The sequence below is a fragment of the Akebia trifoliata genome, chromosome 3 (assembly GCF_017979445.1).
Source record: "Akebia trifoliata isolate Shusen 1 chromosome 3, ASM1797944v1, whole genome shotgun sequence".
Lineage (NCBI taxonomy): Eukaryota > Viridiplantae > Streptophyta > Magnoliopsida > Ranunculales > Lardizabalaceae > Akebia > Akebia trifoliata.
The window spans coordinates 43,199,787-43,217,246 of NC_141377.1; the positions used below are offsets into that span (position 1 = coordinate 43,199,787).

Below are 17,460 nucleotides of genomic sequence, written 5' to 3' on the forward strand. Positions count from 1 at the left end.
AAAATCCTAAACACAAAAATTAGAAATCTAGCCAAAAAAAATAAAGATAAATAAATGAGAGTGCTCTATTCACACCCCAACTTTTACTTATTCTCAACCATTCATTTATTTTCTTTACTTTTTATTGGGGAGTAATAAGTAAAAGTTGGGGTGACAATAGCAGCTCTCTTAAATAAAAGTCATAATTAAAAAAATAATGGCTGTTATTTAAAAATAAATAAAAATCAATGTATTATAACTTATGCAAGCAGCTAAGGTACACTCATTCTTGTATCATTAATTGTGCCAAATAGTTCACTTCTTAAACAAATAAATCAGTGAAACCTCTAAATTAGCCAAAAACAGTGATTGAATAAGCCGATATCTCTCACGGGCCCAAGGGCTCTTTCTTAATAATACCAAAATGCCTGCTTTGAAAACGAAAGCAGAGAAGTTGAAAAGCACCAGTTTCAAGTTCAAATCTGGCAATCCTGAAGTGGACGACAACACCTAGTAGTGGTCAGATGTGTTGCAGGCAGCATTTCCATTAGAGCCCCCACTTTGGTCACCATCGACAAGCTCATTTACACAGAAATGATGCAGGTCTTCATACATTTTCTTCCATTGCTGGGCCATCTGCACAGATCTTCTGCACTCCAGTCTTAGTCTCTCCAACTCCATTTCAGAGGAAGCACATGAACCCTTTTGCTGAAAATGAAGACCAAGAAATGGCTCAGTGGCCGAGGTTTCAATTATATCACAAGCAGCATGGACATTAAAAACAAAAACTTATGGTTTACGATGATTTAAACTTCAACTCAGTAGGCAATTCAACATCCATCATGGTTCAGAACATACATAGTGGACAATGAATCCAATCTCTGCTATAATCCGTAGTCCATTGACCATAATGATTTGTATTACTAGAAAGTCACATGCACTCTACTATGTCAAAAATTTGTATAATAGTTCCCCTAGTTCATAAAAACTATCAGAAAATAGAATTTTGCAGATCAAAGAGAGTCAAGTTTTTTTTTCCTGTAGTGTTTCATCTCTACAACGTTTTTTCTTTACTTTTTGAATTCATCAGATCTAATGCTCTACGATTGAGTCATATAACAACATTGCATCATACTATAACACTGCCAGAATGTCAAACAATTTAAATTTACATTTGGTGTACAGATTTCCTAGCAAGTTATTCTTTCCTGATAATGTAACTATCAACCTTCAGATTATATTTCCTTCAATGAAAGACAAGATCCAATGAAAGATAACCTCAATATCATAATGACGAGCAGTATTATAGGTCCCTAGAACCCTACCCACAAAGCTACCAACCCTGCTAAAAGGATTTTCATGTATTCCCAAGAAAAAAACTTAGATATGCTCAAATGAGTTCCTCCAGAGAGCTTCAGGTGTAAATATAGTGGGGATAGCATTTGTCAAAAAAAAACTAAAATTGAGTCCCTTAATTGTGGAGGTTTTTACTAAGCTGTTTAGTTTATATTCACTTTTTGTATAGAAATTCTGTGGGGGGGGGGGGGGGGGGGGGGGGGGGGGGGGGGGGGGGGGGATATTTAGAGGTATTTTATAATTAGTGTTTTCAACACTAAATGATACGTAGGTTCAAAATCCGCCTTCACCTACTAATAACTAACCGCTAACCTGCTTTCTTATCAAAATGTATATATGGGTACCATGTAGTGTTGTTAGAATCCTACAACTGACGACTACAATCAAGTCTGACCCAAATGATAGCTATGATAAGATTTTTCATGCATATCTTATGATTATAGTGTAATTCAAGATTTAAGTCCCATGATTATCTCAAATCATCCCGTTTGAAAAGAAACACGGGTATCTTTGTGGTGAAACACGAGTATTTTACTAATTAGGTACACCAGCAAACAAGAATGGCAAAAAAATGCATGCATTCAAAAGATTGAGAACTGGGACTATTGATGAGTGATGGGAACTTGTTTAATTTGATGATGAAATGATCGTACATGGTTTTAGTTTTGGAAAAAAAAAATGACATTTTGGTTTGTCTAACTATGAATTCGGATACTGTCTTCTTCATGTACATCCTAATTACTGGGTAATTTGTTGTCATCATTTAGAATCAATTATAGAAACCTTTACATCAAATGATGGATAATGTAGTTAGGCAGATAGTATATATGTCATTTAATTTCTAGTTATTATTTATCATTTAAAGAAAATATTTATGAATCTTATGATTCAATGATTGCACTAATTCAATTTGAACTATACAGTTCATAAATAATCTGATTCAATTCTGAAAAAAGTTGGCATCATGCCTTAAAAGTCTCATGCTCTTGTAAAATACATCTCTTCCTCTTATTACTGCTCTGCATGTATCAATGCATATACAGAAATTAACTTAACTAATTAATTGTAAATGGCCCATAAAAGGTAGTATTATTGCACTAAACACAGGCTTTTAGCTTTTCCAAGCATTAAATACAGTTTAGTATTGTGTATCTTAATCTCTTTTGATGTGCATGTTGGTGAGTAAAAGTGTGATTCTTAGCGAATCAGCCCAACTACTTGTCTCCTTTGCATGCAAACTGGTGCAATAAATCTTTTTTAATGTGCATTTCGGTGAGTAAAATTGTGGTTCTTGGCAAATTGCAACCCAACTCTACATGTCTCCTTTGCATGCAAAGTGGTGCACTATTTTGTGCCCACTGAACTAAGAAATTTGGGCCACAGGTCAATAGACCTCCACACAGGATATGAGCCTGATTGGTTGAATCTACCCATTGGGTTCGAGAATTTTTCTTCATAATGGGTTATATGAAGACCGCCATGAATGAGTTCTAAGCCCATAATGAAAATTGCTCAATTCAATGGCTAGAAATCAATAATTAAACTGATTTGCATTAAGAAGGTCCGTCAGAGGGTGTGTCAAGTTGTAGTAGTGAGAATTATGGTAAGCAAAAGACTATCGTGTAATAGTTGGCGAAAGCTGTTCCATGAAGTATAACCAGAAATGAGTTACCTTAGCCTTCAAAAATGATGCCAAAGAATAAGAGCAACAATAGCTTTGGAAATTGATATTATGATGTCATAAATTTATTAAAACATGAAAAGGAAAAAAAAATGGCATGGCACAAGGCACGTCCAGAGTTTGTCATGAATAAAACCAACTTGTTTGTTAATGAGTAAAATTAAAATTAATACAATAATATAAGTCATCGTAATGATCTTTGAAACTGTCACTGTTGACTTTGTAAATACATGGAGAGTTTTAATGAACTAAGGCTTACTAGTGCTCATGCTTTGTATATACAAAGGTTAGTTTGATGTTAGAAACATAATATTGATGTACATTTCCCAGACCATTCGGATTTAGAACAATTCAAATTGTTTACTTGCAGAATACTGCCACATAACTAATTACATAATCACATGGACATGTTTTTCTTTATTGGATGGATGGATATGCTGGACTAGAACACATGACCTCAAAGTTGCATTGCAAAATGTAAACTGAGCTATGGGTCCAAGCCCCACAGACACGGTTTAAAAAATCTAGTACGTAATAAAAAGCAAGTCAAAATTTTAAGAAGTTAATGCGCAGAACACATAGATAATAAAATGCAAACAAGAATGGCATCTATCAGTTATTGCGAGAACATTAACATTAGTCCATAAAGAAGAACCTGAAGTTCCCTGATTTGATTCTTCATCACATGAGAACTGAGGTATTGAGCATCCAGTGGTTCATTGTGAGTAGCCTGAAGTGCAGTAACAGTCCTCACGTCAACATCTTCATCCATAGAATTTGCATATTTATCTAGTGGCGGTGGTAACAAGGATGCATGCCTTCTAGATAAGGAAACTTGTGTGTTCACTGAGGTCTGACGATTTAGTAAGAGTGGTCGCCTAACAACAAGAACATTGTTGACAGGGCCTGAGCAGTAAAAAAAAAGGCACCACAAAGAAAGTGAGAATGAGAACCTTACAAAAAGCTTGGGTATGAATTTAACAAAAAACACAGATGAATTTCAATATGAAGAAAAAAAAAATACTTTAAAAACAAGCATCACGCATAAATTGTCTAATTGGAGAAGAAAAATTTTCAAATATGGTAAAACAGAAGAAGAAAATAGCACTTCAAATTATTTGCATGCCACAGAATGGCTCTAATATAAAACAAGCTTTTATCTTGATAATGGACAGCAAGAAGTGATCCTTCAAAGTATTATATAATAATGCAAATAGAAAAATGGAAAAAGAGAGGCTACAAAATTACAAATTCAATGCATTTCCTTAAAATGCTAAACTGCAGCATTTAATATGCTGGACGGTTTCATAGTTCTAAGTTAAAGAAGCAGATGCCAACAATATGAACATGGTTGTCCTATGCAATTGCATATGTGCATATGCTATTTTCTATTTTTTCTTAAAAAAGAATCTCCTAATATGCGACTGTGTATGCTATTGTGCAATCACATATGCGTACAAGTATAAGCCAATCACCAAGCATAGCATATGCTTGATTCTCTCTTGCTCAATTCCAAGCTTTATCTAGGCCATCCTAGACTTATCCAATTCTTATAATTTGTCAAACTGGATTTGATTAGATCAAGATATGCATGTTACACGAAATTGGAAAATCAACCGAGTCTATTCACAACGAACACTTTCTTTTAAAATCACTTTTGAGATTTCCATCTTCAAAAAATAGTTTTCCGATGGGTTGACATCCGTTCACTCATTAAAAACACAAAATCCCAGTCGTTAAAATGTGAAATTTAACTGTCATAATTTGTCCCACGGATAAGTGAGTTATCATCGGGATACATGTTTTATCTCAATCATTGGAATTTGTGGTTTACTGATTGGGATTTTCTTTTCTTTATGAGTCATTTTTCATTAGTCATCAGATCCCGACCCTTTTCCAATATCTTATTGTCTAAATATTCTTTCAACAACTTGTATTCGTCATCATTATTTGTCTTCACCTTATTTCAACTACTAGGGTCAGCAACATGATTCTTATTTTTTTCACATAACTCTATCATGAACTATATTGGCATACTCCTTCATGTTCTTTCTAACTACCTGCATCCATGTCATTTTTGATATTTCTCTTCCTCATTAAGTGGTTGATTTATAACAAAAAGCACATGCCCACTGATATTGTTCTTAATCTTCTTTGTACATGCCCAAACCATCTCACATGACTTTCCCTTTTCTTTTTCTCTCATTAGAATTATTCCTGAACTTCCTCAAAAATACTTTTCTTTTATCCAAATACATATTCATAACATGACACCCCAAAAGCACTTCTTCACCATATCCATATAACACTAATTTATGGGGTCAACTCTTGATCAATTTTTCCATCTTTACAAATAATCGACCTAAGGAATTGGCCTCTTAGGGATAGTCATTGCTTATCAGTCAATCCTAAGAACAGGGTGTCCCTAGAAGTTCCTTGACTAAATTTGCACAGCATATGTTCTATGTTGATCCTACTTATCTTAAAATACCTAGGCCTGATTTGGTACAACTGCAAATCACTATATACTATTTTTCTGTCATACAGGAATCCAATTTGTTAGAATTAGACCTTTCACCAAGGTATGTTAATTTGAAACGCTTTAAACTTCAAAAGACCTAACTAATTAAATCTTAAGCATGAAGAACACCCTACTAATCTTCACAATTAGGGATTAAAAATAGTGTATGCACTAACGTACGGGATGCAAATTGTCTAATAGCACAAATGGCACCAATTAATTGAAATGTAAAGAGAAGCACAATGATAAAGAGCAAGCTCTATATGAATTAAATTATCCAAGAGATGTACAGGAAACCTCATAGAAGCAAATGATATATCTAATAGCATGGATAATACCTTTTGCATGTTTGAAAACACGAACAATTTGACGGGTCTTAGTGTCCCAAATCCGAATCGAGCCATCCTCCAACCCAGACACTAGTAAAATACCATTCATGCTGAACGATAAGCAAGTAACGGCCTTACTGTTCCATGAAATCAACTAGTGGGAGTTACAAATAAATCACAATTTTTTTGCTTCAATTTAAAATGAAGAAAGCAAAGTTAGCATTTTAGTCAATGTAGGATATTCAATATTGACTAATATTGGGATTGAATCCAATGTTAATTTCCCATAGACTATACATGACAAGCAAATTTTTTCTTTGATGTATAACTGGAGTAAGTTGCGTAATATACGTTTTAGAATCCTTGAAAATAATACTGTGTAATAAATATACAAGTTATTCTCTGCATGTACTAACAGTGATCAGACAAATTGCCCATATGTTAACCAAAATTTATATAGCTTCATGAGCATCAACTCTGGACAAAAGCCTAAAATCAGTGGATCATTCTTTCTTTCTTTTCATTTTTTTTTATATATCAAAAGTGAGTGTTATATAATATTGATGTATAAGAAAATATAATAGACCAGGGAAAAGCATCCCCAACAACGGAATATATATATAGCCGTTGGCTTACCTGCGCTAATTAATTAAGTTCCAATTTCTTTCAAAATAACCCCCATTCCGTCATAACCCATCCTAAAGACCTGTAGACTTCTGCCAATGATGCACCACAACCTTCAAAAATAATCTTGCTCTTTTCAAGCACCCCAACAAAGAGCATGCAGGAAAAAAATATAAAAAAGTCTAACCCATCTAAGGCACCCAGAGGACAGAGTAACTCCACTAAGAGTGTGTTTGGAAGCAGAAGTTAATCGGAGCTGGAGTTGGAATCAATGGAGTTAGTCGTAACTCCTCAAATAAACTCTAATGTTTAGTTTATCTAGGAATTCAGCGTAGTTGTAAAAAACTTCAACCCTTGTATTTTGCTAAGATTAGCTATGACTCAGTCCACTCAATTTGGTTTTATGTAATTTTTTTTACAAATAATTAACTTAATAATTAATTTAAATATTTATTATATTAAATAAATGTAATTTTGTGATTAAATATTTTTTTTATCACTATTTCATAATAAATTATAATTATTTAAATATAAAATTCATTTAATAAGTAATGAAACTGAGTTAACGATTAATATACAGAATGACTGAGCAAGTCAATTTGATTTTTGGGATGAGACAGTATGTCAGGATTTAGAGTAAGTCTAGCCTTACTAACTTAGCAAGAACATGATTTGATGCCACGTGGATGTAGAGGACGAAATTCTATAAATTTTGAAGAAAACAAAACATATAAAAAGTTAATTTCCAACGTTAAATTTTAATTTTCAATTTAGGAGTTTAGTAGCCATCCTTTTTCAAAGCAATATATCATTCAGATCTAGGTGGATATATGGATGGATCCATAGCTGACCTGGATCCGACCGAGTTAAGGGACATCAACCCATATCTAACCAATATTTTTCTTCGGATCTACTTCGAGGGTCCAAACCCGCTAAATTCGAATCACTCGAATTTCAGATAAAATCCGACCCATTTTATGCCATATTCTAATCACCTTATTTTATTAAAAAATAATAATTATTTAAATAGGAATCTAGATCATAAATAATGTAAAGTGAATTGAATGATTTATATTAAAAGTTTAGGCCCGATCCAGTGCGGCCTACTATGGATCGAGTTTGGGTTTAGTTAATCCATTTAGCTACTAGACTAGGCCAGGCTAAGCCTATTTAATAAGAGGGTCGGGTTTGGGCTTTGAATGTATACCTGGTGGGTGGCCCGGTCCGTTATACTATATAAAATACAATATATAAGAGTCTTATTATAAAATAACGATCCCCTTACCTTCATAGTGTCTTTGAAAATGGGTTTGGCCCAACCCCACAAATGGCCCGAATGTTGGTGGAAGTGGATCAGACTTGGGCTAAGGTTTTATTTATTAAGCCCGGCCCGATATTTTGATGAATTGGGTTGGGGCCTAATTTTTTTTCCTAAAAAAGTCTGGCCCATTTAAAGTCCGACCCAAACCCGGTCCATTGACAACCCTAATTTATATACATGATGACTCGAGTGAGTCAACTCGATTTTTGGTATTAAAGATTTTTTGCTTGGAGTTGTGAATCCCACCCACATAGGTGGGAGTTGTAACTCCTTTAAAAATGGGAGTTGAAGACCTTGTTGGAGTTGCAACTCCATGGAATTGGTGAAACAAACAACCAATTAGAATTCTAAGGTGGGAGTTGCAACTCCAATTCCCATTTCCAAACATGCCCTAAAAGAAGTCGCATTATGAGAAACCAATATAAAAGCAACCAAAATAACCATACAAAGCACCTCCAATATTTTCCCAGGTTTAACCAACTAATGTGTTTCACTTCATATGGTTCATCTTTCAAAGCAAAAACACTAATATTTAGGATTGTTATTCTCTTCAATTTACGATCCATTTTATTCATAAGTCAACATAACTCATTGACAACATATATTAACTTAACCGATGCTTCATAGCAATCCACAACTAAGCATAAAAAGACTAAACTTGTTGAAAACATTCATCATGGTACACACTTGCACTTCAATATCTCCCTTTACAAATAACATTGCTAAATTGAGAAACATGAAACAAACTAATATGGAATGTGTTTAACAATAAAAAGAATAAATAAAGAATGCTTTAGAAAAATGGAACCAAAAGGTGACTGAACCTTCCATTAAATTATGAATATCACCATAAGTCTCCTAGTGATTTGTTAATATGATGTGACAAAGCATACATGCCTTGCAAGTCAACCAAATTAAAGCCCAATATTTAAAAAATAGCATTTCTTGTAGCTACAATGCATATCATCATCAAGAACTGAAGATAAAATGCCATGATAGGAAAAAGTAGACAACCTTTCATTAAACTGAAAAGAAAAGATTTATGCATCAAAAACACGACATGGGTGAAAGGAAAGTGAAAGACCTGTGATCAGATAATGTGCCAATGATATGCAATCCATAACTGCCACAGGTACTTTCAGCATTAAGTGCAGCAATGTATATCTTGCCATCTCTACTGCCAGCGTAAAATACATGTTCCCCAGGGTCCAGTGCAATTGCATCAATTATAGAAGGGAAGTCAATAGTTCTCAATAATTTTCCCTTAGATATGCTCCAAACCTGAGACAAGTTGCATCACATACATATTTAGTAAGAGCTATAATGAAGAAATGGTAGCTGATATAACTAGAAACATTCTAAAAGATTTCTGAAGAAATCATCATGTGAGAATCAATGAAAAGGACAACCAGAGGTATCAAAGATGAAAGGAGATGCTACATGGCAGTACATTGATCCAAGTCACAAGCAAGGAAATTACAAAATGAATGAGCAAATCTAACAGCAGAATGGTCACGTGGCCAAAAGTAATATTATGTTCAGTGTAGAAATTCCATATTTTACCAGTCTGACCATTAAAGAAAACATAAGCTACATCCTAGAAAATATTCCATGTATTCCAAGATACTTGCGAAACAAAAAAAAAATTATCCATCAAAGAACAACTTAGACTAAAAATATGTGCTGAAATGTATGGAGAATCACCTTTTCTATTAGCACGAAGAATGGTAAAACATCAATTAAACATGGCTTAAATCAAAAAGTTGAAAAAATTCAGCTGAATTGTTGAGACTTTATCAGGTAACAGTACAGTTTGTGTGACTGCTACCTAGCGCCTAGGAGAGGGTGTTACCACAAGGATCAGTGTGCAACAAGCAACCAGAGAGAAAAGAATTCGCTTAGCATGGCACTTGCAGTTTCAGCAAGAGCATAAACATATCAACAGACGATAGATGTTGACCTGTCAACCATGTCAAGGAGTGCAACGTGACATATTTTAACCTAGGATTATCTTCTTCTTCTCCTTGTATAAATAAAGGATTCATGTTCATTAATTTACACACAAGAAACAACACTTTTAAGTCCACTTCTCCCCCATTTCTCACTCTCCTTTTGAGGTCTTGGCTTTGAGGTCTTGGCTCTGCCCTTTTAGTTTTCTTTGTGCAACAAGGCACAAGGCCCTTATGACTGCTCTAGTTGTCTTATGTGGGACTTGGAGTCTCTATCACTATATACGTGTAAAAGTTCTAATAATTCACAAATTCACATTCTAATGTTTAACATCCAAATCTGATTTCCATACTCATTGAAATCAAATTAATATTGACTACATCCATAACTACATACCTCCAATTTTCCAAGTTTCAAATTATCAAATAAAAAATAATACATTGAAATTAGTAACCACTTTAACCAAAAAAAGAATATAACCATTCAATCACTAGAAGAAGAAGCAGGGAGTAGTTCAACATAGAGAGCGAAATAAAAAATAGGGTAGGAATGGAAAAATAGCGGAAGAATATTGCTAGAGTTGCAAATTGACCATTGTTTCTAGAGATTGTGGCAAAACAAAAAATATTATATAGCTAATGACCTTTATGTATATAAAATGTTATAAGAGGAACAATTTTATAATTATAAGCATGGTTTAAAATTTCATTCCGTTTCGATGATTCAGATTTTTAAAAAACTGAAACATTCCCGAAAAATTTGAAACATCAACCATATTTAAAAAATGAAATCTTCCTCAAGAGATCATGATCAAGGGCTATGTCATCAATTTTAAAACACGGAGGTGTATCAAATATTTACCAAAACGTGAGGGGGTTATCTAAATGACCCAATCTTCAATAGGAGACCAATGTCAAGGCCATCTCATCCGTTTGAAAACCACTGGAGACAAAAAGGAGTCCCTACGTTTTAGAGAGAAGAAGATAGGAGAGAAGCAGATCAATTGCCAGGTACACCTTTCTCTCTTTCTCCGGATCTATCTTTTTCTCTCTCAGATCTCTCTCTCAACAGATTTCTCTTTCTCTTAGATTTCTCTTTCCCCCTAGATCTCTTGTGTAGAATCGTGGATTAGGAAAAATCATAGAGAAAATAATTAAAATTTCGAATATTTCGAACTCAAGATTGTTTCCTCTCAATCGGCTGAAAAACTGAAAATTTTCATATGAAACGGATCTTTAAACCAAGATTATAAGGACTGATATGTAATATTTATTATTACATACATACATATATATTATTACACACCCACATGAGGAAAAAACATATTTTTTTTCAACATTTCATAGGATAAGGACTAAGCTTCTAAGGAACAAGGCCTTCCCTTAAAACCTCAAAGCGATTTGCAAGAATTGCACCCTAAGGCAAGCCTTAAAACGTAATCCTTGCAAGTACAACCTTCTCTTTACCCAATTTATAAAGTACATCATAGCATCCCTTATGTTTGTCACACGAGTTGATTTATTAATTTTTAGCATTTCTATACCTTCCAAGGTTCTCACCAATATTCCCTTGTGATAACATGTACTCGGACCTTTCCTTTCATGGCATTCTAAAAGATATTACCTTGCAACCAAATTCCTTTCGTGATAAATATTTCATCCCACATCATTGTGATTTTTATGTTTTATTTTTTTTATTTTTTTCCTTTTCTCTAGACTATATATTTTACATACATAAGGGTGTGCCTTAGTAGATAAAAAGAACGAAAAGAAAGAGATATCATTAAGAAAGGAGAATGATAATGGCTATGAGGCATACTAGTACGTCATCACTCATCAAAATGGTATGGTTGAGATCATAACGATAGTCTCAAAACACTGAAATCTTTATCAATCAAACTTAGTTAATGAAAAAGGTATCCTAAACTAATTAGAAAATAAAGTGATATCCAAATCCTACCAAGTTTAAAAGTAACTATATGTGTTAATTATAATCCATCTTTTCATCTCCAAATCCAAATCAAACTAACCAGATCTGTAGGCATGTTACCTTATTGGAGACCACTAAGATCAGGCAATAACATACTAAAATACTGTGCTATCTTGACCTCACTGAATTCAGTAAAACAGAATACATCAACTCTGAACTGAACTTCACAGCATATGCACATGATAGGCACACAATAATTTGAATTTCTAGGACATCATGATAAATACAATTTAATCAATAAACCTACCGAACCTTACACGTTCGATCCTCAGAAGAAGAAATAATGATTGCATTGCATCCTCCATAACCTAAAGCAATATCAGTCACACGTAAAGTGTGTTCAGAGAAACTATGTTCATAGGTATGTTTTGCCATTTTACTTCCAATATCATCAAAGATCCTGTTACATAAATCGAAAAAGAAACAAATTAATAGAAGAATACAAGAGTTTGACATCTAGTAATATTGACAATAAAATAATTCAACAAAGGATATACGAGCATGAAAAAAGGAATTAAATACATGAAGAGCGACCAGACTCGAACACATCCGTCCTCGGCCCCAGAAATTAGAAGAGATTCATCTTCAGATAATACCAAGCAAGTAACTGCTCTATAATGAGCATGCCACCTCTTAAGTAGTCTTCCACTTGCAATCTGAATTGCAAAAGTTTTATTCATTAAAATTTAATTAATATATAATTAATCATTTCAAGTAAAATACTTCTATGAATATATTTTAGCTATAATCTGCATTTAGGGTTAGTAAAAGAACGTTAGGAAATTCCACCTCCCAAAAATAAATATCCCCAGATAACCCTCCTCCGATGATATAAGTGCCGTCACTATTAGAAACAAGTGGGTTGATTGGTTCAGCTGGAAAGCTTTTAACTTCTGCCTGGGGCTGCAATCCAAACATTAGCAAACTCATTAGCAAACATTGATTGCTCCAACCTATTCGATTAGACATAATTTTCTTTCATAGAAACAAGACCTTAAATAACTTTATCTTTCCACAAAGGAAAAAAATTTGAGAAACACCTTTTGTATCCAGGCAAGCTCTTTCATCCATCACACACAAGCATTTTCCTAGGGTGACTCCGTAAACACATTTGAATTAAGTTACTCACATACTCTAATTGATCGATTTAATTATCATAGAATGTTTTTGTCAATTAATTTGAACCAATTAGTCAATTAAAGTTTAAAAAAAAAAAAAAAAAAAAAATTCAATCATTTTCTAGTATCAATCCCATCGATAACAAAAATAAGGATGGGGGGTGTTTGTTCAAATTGAAATTGAGTCAGGCATTCAAACAAAGAATTTACAAACTAAATCAGATTTGGAAAAAATAAACAATTTTCAAATCAAAACGAGACAACAGACGCATTCATTCAGAAACTTTTGATAAACTATAGCAGAGAAGTTTGATAAACTATAACAGGGAGAATACCTTGTTCCAGGACCAGTAGAGAACAGAACCAGATGAAGAAGATGTGTCTCGGAGCTGAGAGGAGACGAGAAAGCGTCCGCCAACGCAAGCGAGACCATGAGAAGGAGAAGTACAAGAACGATAGCGAAGCTGCTCTGCTCCTGAATGCAGATCCCAACAACTAATCCCAAAGTCTACAGTAGATGAAGCGATCACCAATTCCATTGCCACCTGACTGATAATAGAAACCAAAGATTAGAAGTAGAAGATGAAGCTTAGATACTTTGAAGAAGGTTAGGTTTCTTCTGCTTAATTCAAAGACTTAGTTATGGAACTTTATTTGCCTATCGAAGTTTCTGCAAACTACCTTAAAACGAACTTTTCCCGCTAGGGTTTTACTTTCTAAGAATTTTTCTTGGGTTGGCAACGGATCGGTTTGGTACCGGATCAGTATGAAACCACTTCCGAACCGAAACATTTAGGCCCCATTTGATATAACTTCCTGAATCTGCTGTTAGAAGCTGAAACACTGAAAAGCTTGTTTGATAGAGCTTTATAAAAGTGTTTTGCTGTTTACCAGAATCTGGTAATTATTGTTTGATACAGCTTCTGGAATCTGCTGTATTAGGGTAAAATGACCAGAATACCCTTAAGGTTGATAATGCACTCAAAATGCATAAAAATTATCAGAATACCCTTATAAATATATAATTACATTAAATATATATAAATATAATAAATTTATATTAAAAATTTATAAAAATAATTATTTAAATTTTAAAAAATTTATAATTCTTTAAAAAATTATAAAAATTTTATAATTCTATAGAAATTTCGACAGCATCTCCTCTTAAAAATGGACATATAAAATTTTCCTAATAAACAAAATACCTACATAATACGCAATCCAACATAATGCACCTAGAATGCATAAAAAATTACTAGAATACCCATGTTCATAATTGCATGAAACAACTCCTTAAAATGTCCAAATTATAGCCCATCTAATAATAGAACCGTACAAAGCATGTATCATAACTAGGACCCTAATGACATTGTCAAACAAGAAAGTTTACTAGATTCACAAGACAAAAAGCAGCTTAAGTTGTCAATCAAGTAAAGATGAAGAAGCAACACAAGAAAACAAATACTTACGTAAGACGTATTCACCAGCAAATGCAGATTGTTCTTCTTTAACAAACTCAAATCCCAAACACCTTCAAGATTGTATTGAGAATCACATGTTAAAGTCACTTCAGTCAAATCAGCACTTAAATTTTTTATTGTCTTTTCAAATCAACCATTGAACTTTAAACACTATTGCAAGTTAGAAACACATTGGCTGAAAAAATCAGGCAAATTTTTGTGTACATTATCATGCCCTGCAAGTTTGCAACTATAGAGATTAAACATTCTCACACCACTCAATGAAGAATCTCTCTTGGCATACAAGGTTTTGAACCCCAAAAAAAATTATCATTCTAACTACAAAATATAATGAGTACATCCCAATTTATAAACTTATCCATTCCTCCAAAATAAAATTAAAAACTCCTACAAAAATTAACCCACGTGCCTGACTTAATAATAACACCTAATTAAACTCAAAGAAAGTCCTAATTAAACCCTATTTATGCATATTCTAGGCCCACTGATCAAACTTAGGCTTGAGGCAATTGCACACAACTATAAGGGTCCTGGGTTTGGATTGAACCCAAACCCAAATTTTATTCCATCAAATAAAATTCAACACAAATTTAACAAAACCTTTACTATGAATAGAATTATTCCCAAACAAAAAACCTGATTGATATATTTATTTTTATTTTTAACAAAGCAACTACAACTACAACAACATAACAATTGTGACTTAAAACATCAACACCACCAAGAATCTAGAATAGCAGATAATATTCAATTCGATTCAAACTACATTAGGATTTTGATTTTGATTTTATTTTTCCCAATTTGAATTTGAAATCCAACGGATGTTACAAACTACATCGAATGTTATCGGGTATTCAATTAGATTATGGAATACCCAATAATATTCGATTATAAATTTATAAATTAGATTATCGAATACCCAATAATATTCGATTATAAATTTATAAATTTATAAATTAGATTATCGAATACCTGATAATATTCGATTCAATTTATTAATTTTTTTTTTTTATAAATTTATAAATTAGATTATCTAATACACAATAACATTCAATTCGATTTATAAATTTTATAAAATTATAAATTAAATTATCGAATACCCGATAACATTCGATTCGATTTCTAAAAAAGCCCCAAGTTCTGTTAAAAAAATTTAAGAAATTCTGAAAAAAATTCCTAAGCATCAAACAATCAACTCTACGAGAACTCCACAACCCACAGATTCTAAAAAAAATCAAAGAATGGAACTCAAAAACCTTCAAAGATCTGGAAGGGGTAAAAATTCGAAGATCAAAGCTCGAAAATCTTCGAAGATTAAAGCTCAAAAACCTTCAAATATCTGGAAAAAAAAAAACCATACCTTCGTCAACAATCTGGAGCGAATATTCGACAACGAAAAGCTGGTTCGCCTTGCCGTCGATCAGAAATCATCAATGTTTGCAATCAATCACCCCCTTACTCTACTAGCCAAATCCGACCCTATCCGATCCGATTCATAAATCCTCGAACCGAATCCGATACTACAGAGGGATTTAGAGGGTTTCCAGTTGAAGTGGAAGAATGAGTTTTAGTTATTGCTGCTTCACCTCTATTACTGCTGTTGTCGCCGCATTGGAGCTATATGAGAGAGACGAGAGGTGAATGTGGAAGACGACGGGTTTTGAAGGATTTTTAGAAATCTCAAACATGGTTTTAATAGTCGATATTTCAACTCGTCTCGGCGTCTCGTCCCCACCAATACCGAATTCTTCCGAGTCATCTCGTCAATCAAGAATGAGATAACTCTATTAACTCGATTTACAATTATTCATTAATACATATTTAAATGCAAATTATTATAAGGTGAATGGGAGATTACTAGTCACAATATTATATTTTATTTAGAGAATAAATATTTAAATTATAAAAGATAATTATTTTAACTTGAACAAGTTTTATAGATTTAGGGTATGTTTGATTGCACATGGAAAATAGGGTGGAAAATCAATTTTCATGAAAAATGACATTTTTCAAGTGTTTGATTGCACATGGAAATGGAAATTCATTTTCCACCCCATTCTAAAAGTTCACTAAATCATGGATTTCACTTTTCCACCCATATGGATGGGAAAATGAAATCCACTCATATTTTCCATCCTCAATTCTTCCCTACCACCACCATTACCACCACCACCACCACCACCATTACACTAACCTCGTCGTTGTCATCGTCGTCGCCGTCGGCTCCCTCTCCGACCACCTTCTCTCTCTCTCTTCTTATTTTTCTTCTTCTCCATCCCTCACCTTCTCCGCCACCACTACTACCACATTCTCCCCCCATCTTCCTCACTTACCGCCACCGTCGTCATCGTGGTCGTCGCCACCGTCGCCATCGTCACCGCCGCCACCATTGCCATCGCTGCTGCCACCTTCGTCGTCACCGTCACCACATCCTCTCCCCTCCCTCTTCCTCATCATCTTCTTCTTCCTCTCCCCCTCCTCTCATCTTCTTCCTTCTTCTCTTCTTCTTCTTTTTTTCTCATATTTTTCCAAGATTTTATCCAAGTGAAATCAAACAATGGAATTTGATTTTCCAACCCTACTTATTTTTCACAACTAATTTTCCATGGATTTAAAATTCCATGGAAAGTGACTTTCCATGCAATCAAACATACCCTTAGTCAAAATTTTCAAACTATCACCTTACTCGTCTTGGTTTTCAAACATGACATGGTGTGCAGTGAGTCATCTCGGTTTCTTATTACATTAGAGACCATGCTCTCAAGAAATGCTATTCAATTCAAATAGTGAATGTCTTAATTTGAATCCAAAATTCGATGGATATTGTGAGTTAACTTACAAGATTGAATCTAATAACTAATTTGGAACTTCAACTCATCTGATACTTAAATTAGATTATTCCCCATCGGATCAATGGTTTCATCTTGATTCCTTGAGTTTTCATCTTTTCATAATCAGTAATCTTCAGCCTTTCCTTTTTTTTTTCTATGATGAGACTGTTCGAACTCCTAGGGCTGACTAGCGGGACAAGACAATTGGCTTCCTAGAGCACCATATCTTACTCAAATCCCCCGGATACATGCAATACCCTCACCAATCACACATAACAAG

At 33.8% G+C, this 17,460-nt stretch overlaps 2 protein-coding genes across 6 annotated transcripts in view; both read right to left on the bottom strand.

Annotated features, from left to right (window-relative positions):
- The window catches only part of LOC147407154 (putative RNA-binding protein C660.15), a 59,624-nt gene that overhangs the window by 33,630 nt on the left and 8,534 nt on the right, over nt 1-17,460 (bottom strand). The gene's annotated exons all lie outside the window — the stretch shown is intronic.
- Nucleotides 183-16,025, bottom strand: RID3 (Transducin/WD40 repeat-like superfamily protein). 5 transcript variants are annotated; one of them, XM_086435568.1, is made up of 10 exons: nt 15,710-16,025; nt 13,550-13,690; nt 13,204-13,413; nt 12,540-12,653; nt 12,273-12,406; nt 12,003-12,150; nt 8,896-9,092; nt 5,876-6,003; nt 3,672-3,922; nt 183-687 (listed from the first exon to the last, which is right to left on the bottom strand). In XM_086435568.1, exons 2-10 carry the CDS (start codon nt 13,658-13,660, stop codon nt 490-492), a joined length of 1,491 nt encoding a protein of 496 aa, XP_086291694.1. In that variant the 5' UTR covers nt 13,661-13,690; nt 15,710-16,025; the 3' UTR covers nt 183-489. The 5 variants fall into 5 exon arrangements, with proteins under 5 accessions (XP_086291694.1, XP_086291697.1, XP_086291695.1 ...); XM_086435571.1 differs by lacking the exon at nt 13,550-13,690 and adding an exon at nt 14,338-14,399; XM_086435569.1 differs by lacking the exon at nt 13,550-13,690 and adding an exon at nt 14,338-14,399 and having other exon boundaries at nt 13,204-13,417.

What these genes read in the sequence shown, in the direction of transcription:
- RID3 (XM_086435568.1), bottom strand. Translation starts at nt 13,660, where the DNA reads ATGTTTCGGTTCGGAAGTGGTTTCATACTGATCCGGTACCAAACCGAT. An exon ending in TCTACTGGTCCTGGAACAAG is followed by an intron (nt 12,654 to 13,203) that starts GTATTCTCCCTG and finishes TTTGGATTGCAG; the next exon opens with CCCCAGGCAGAAGTTAAAAG. An exon ending in GGCACATTATCTGATCACAG is followed by an intron (nt 6,004 to 8,895) that starts GTCTTTCACTTT and finishes TTCATGGAACAG; the next exon opens with TAAGGCCGTTACTTGCTTAT.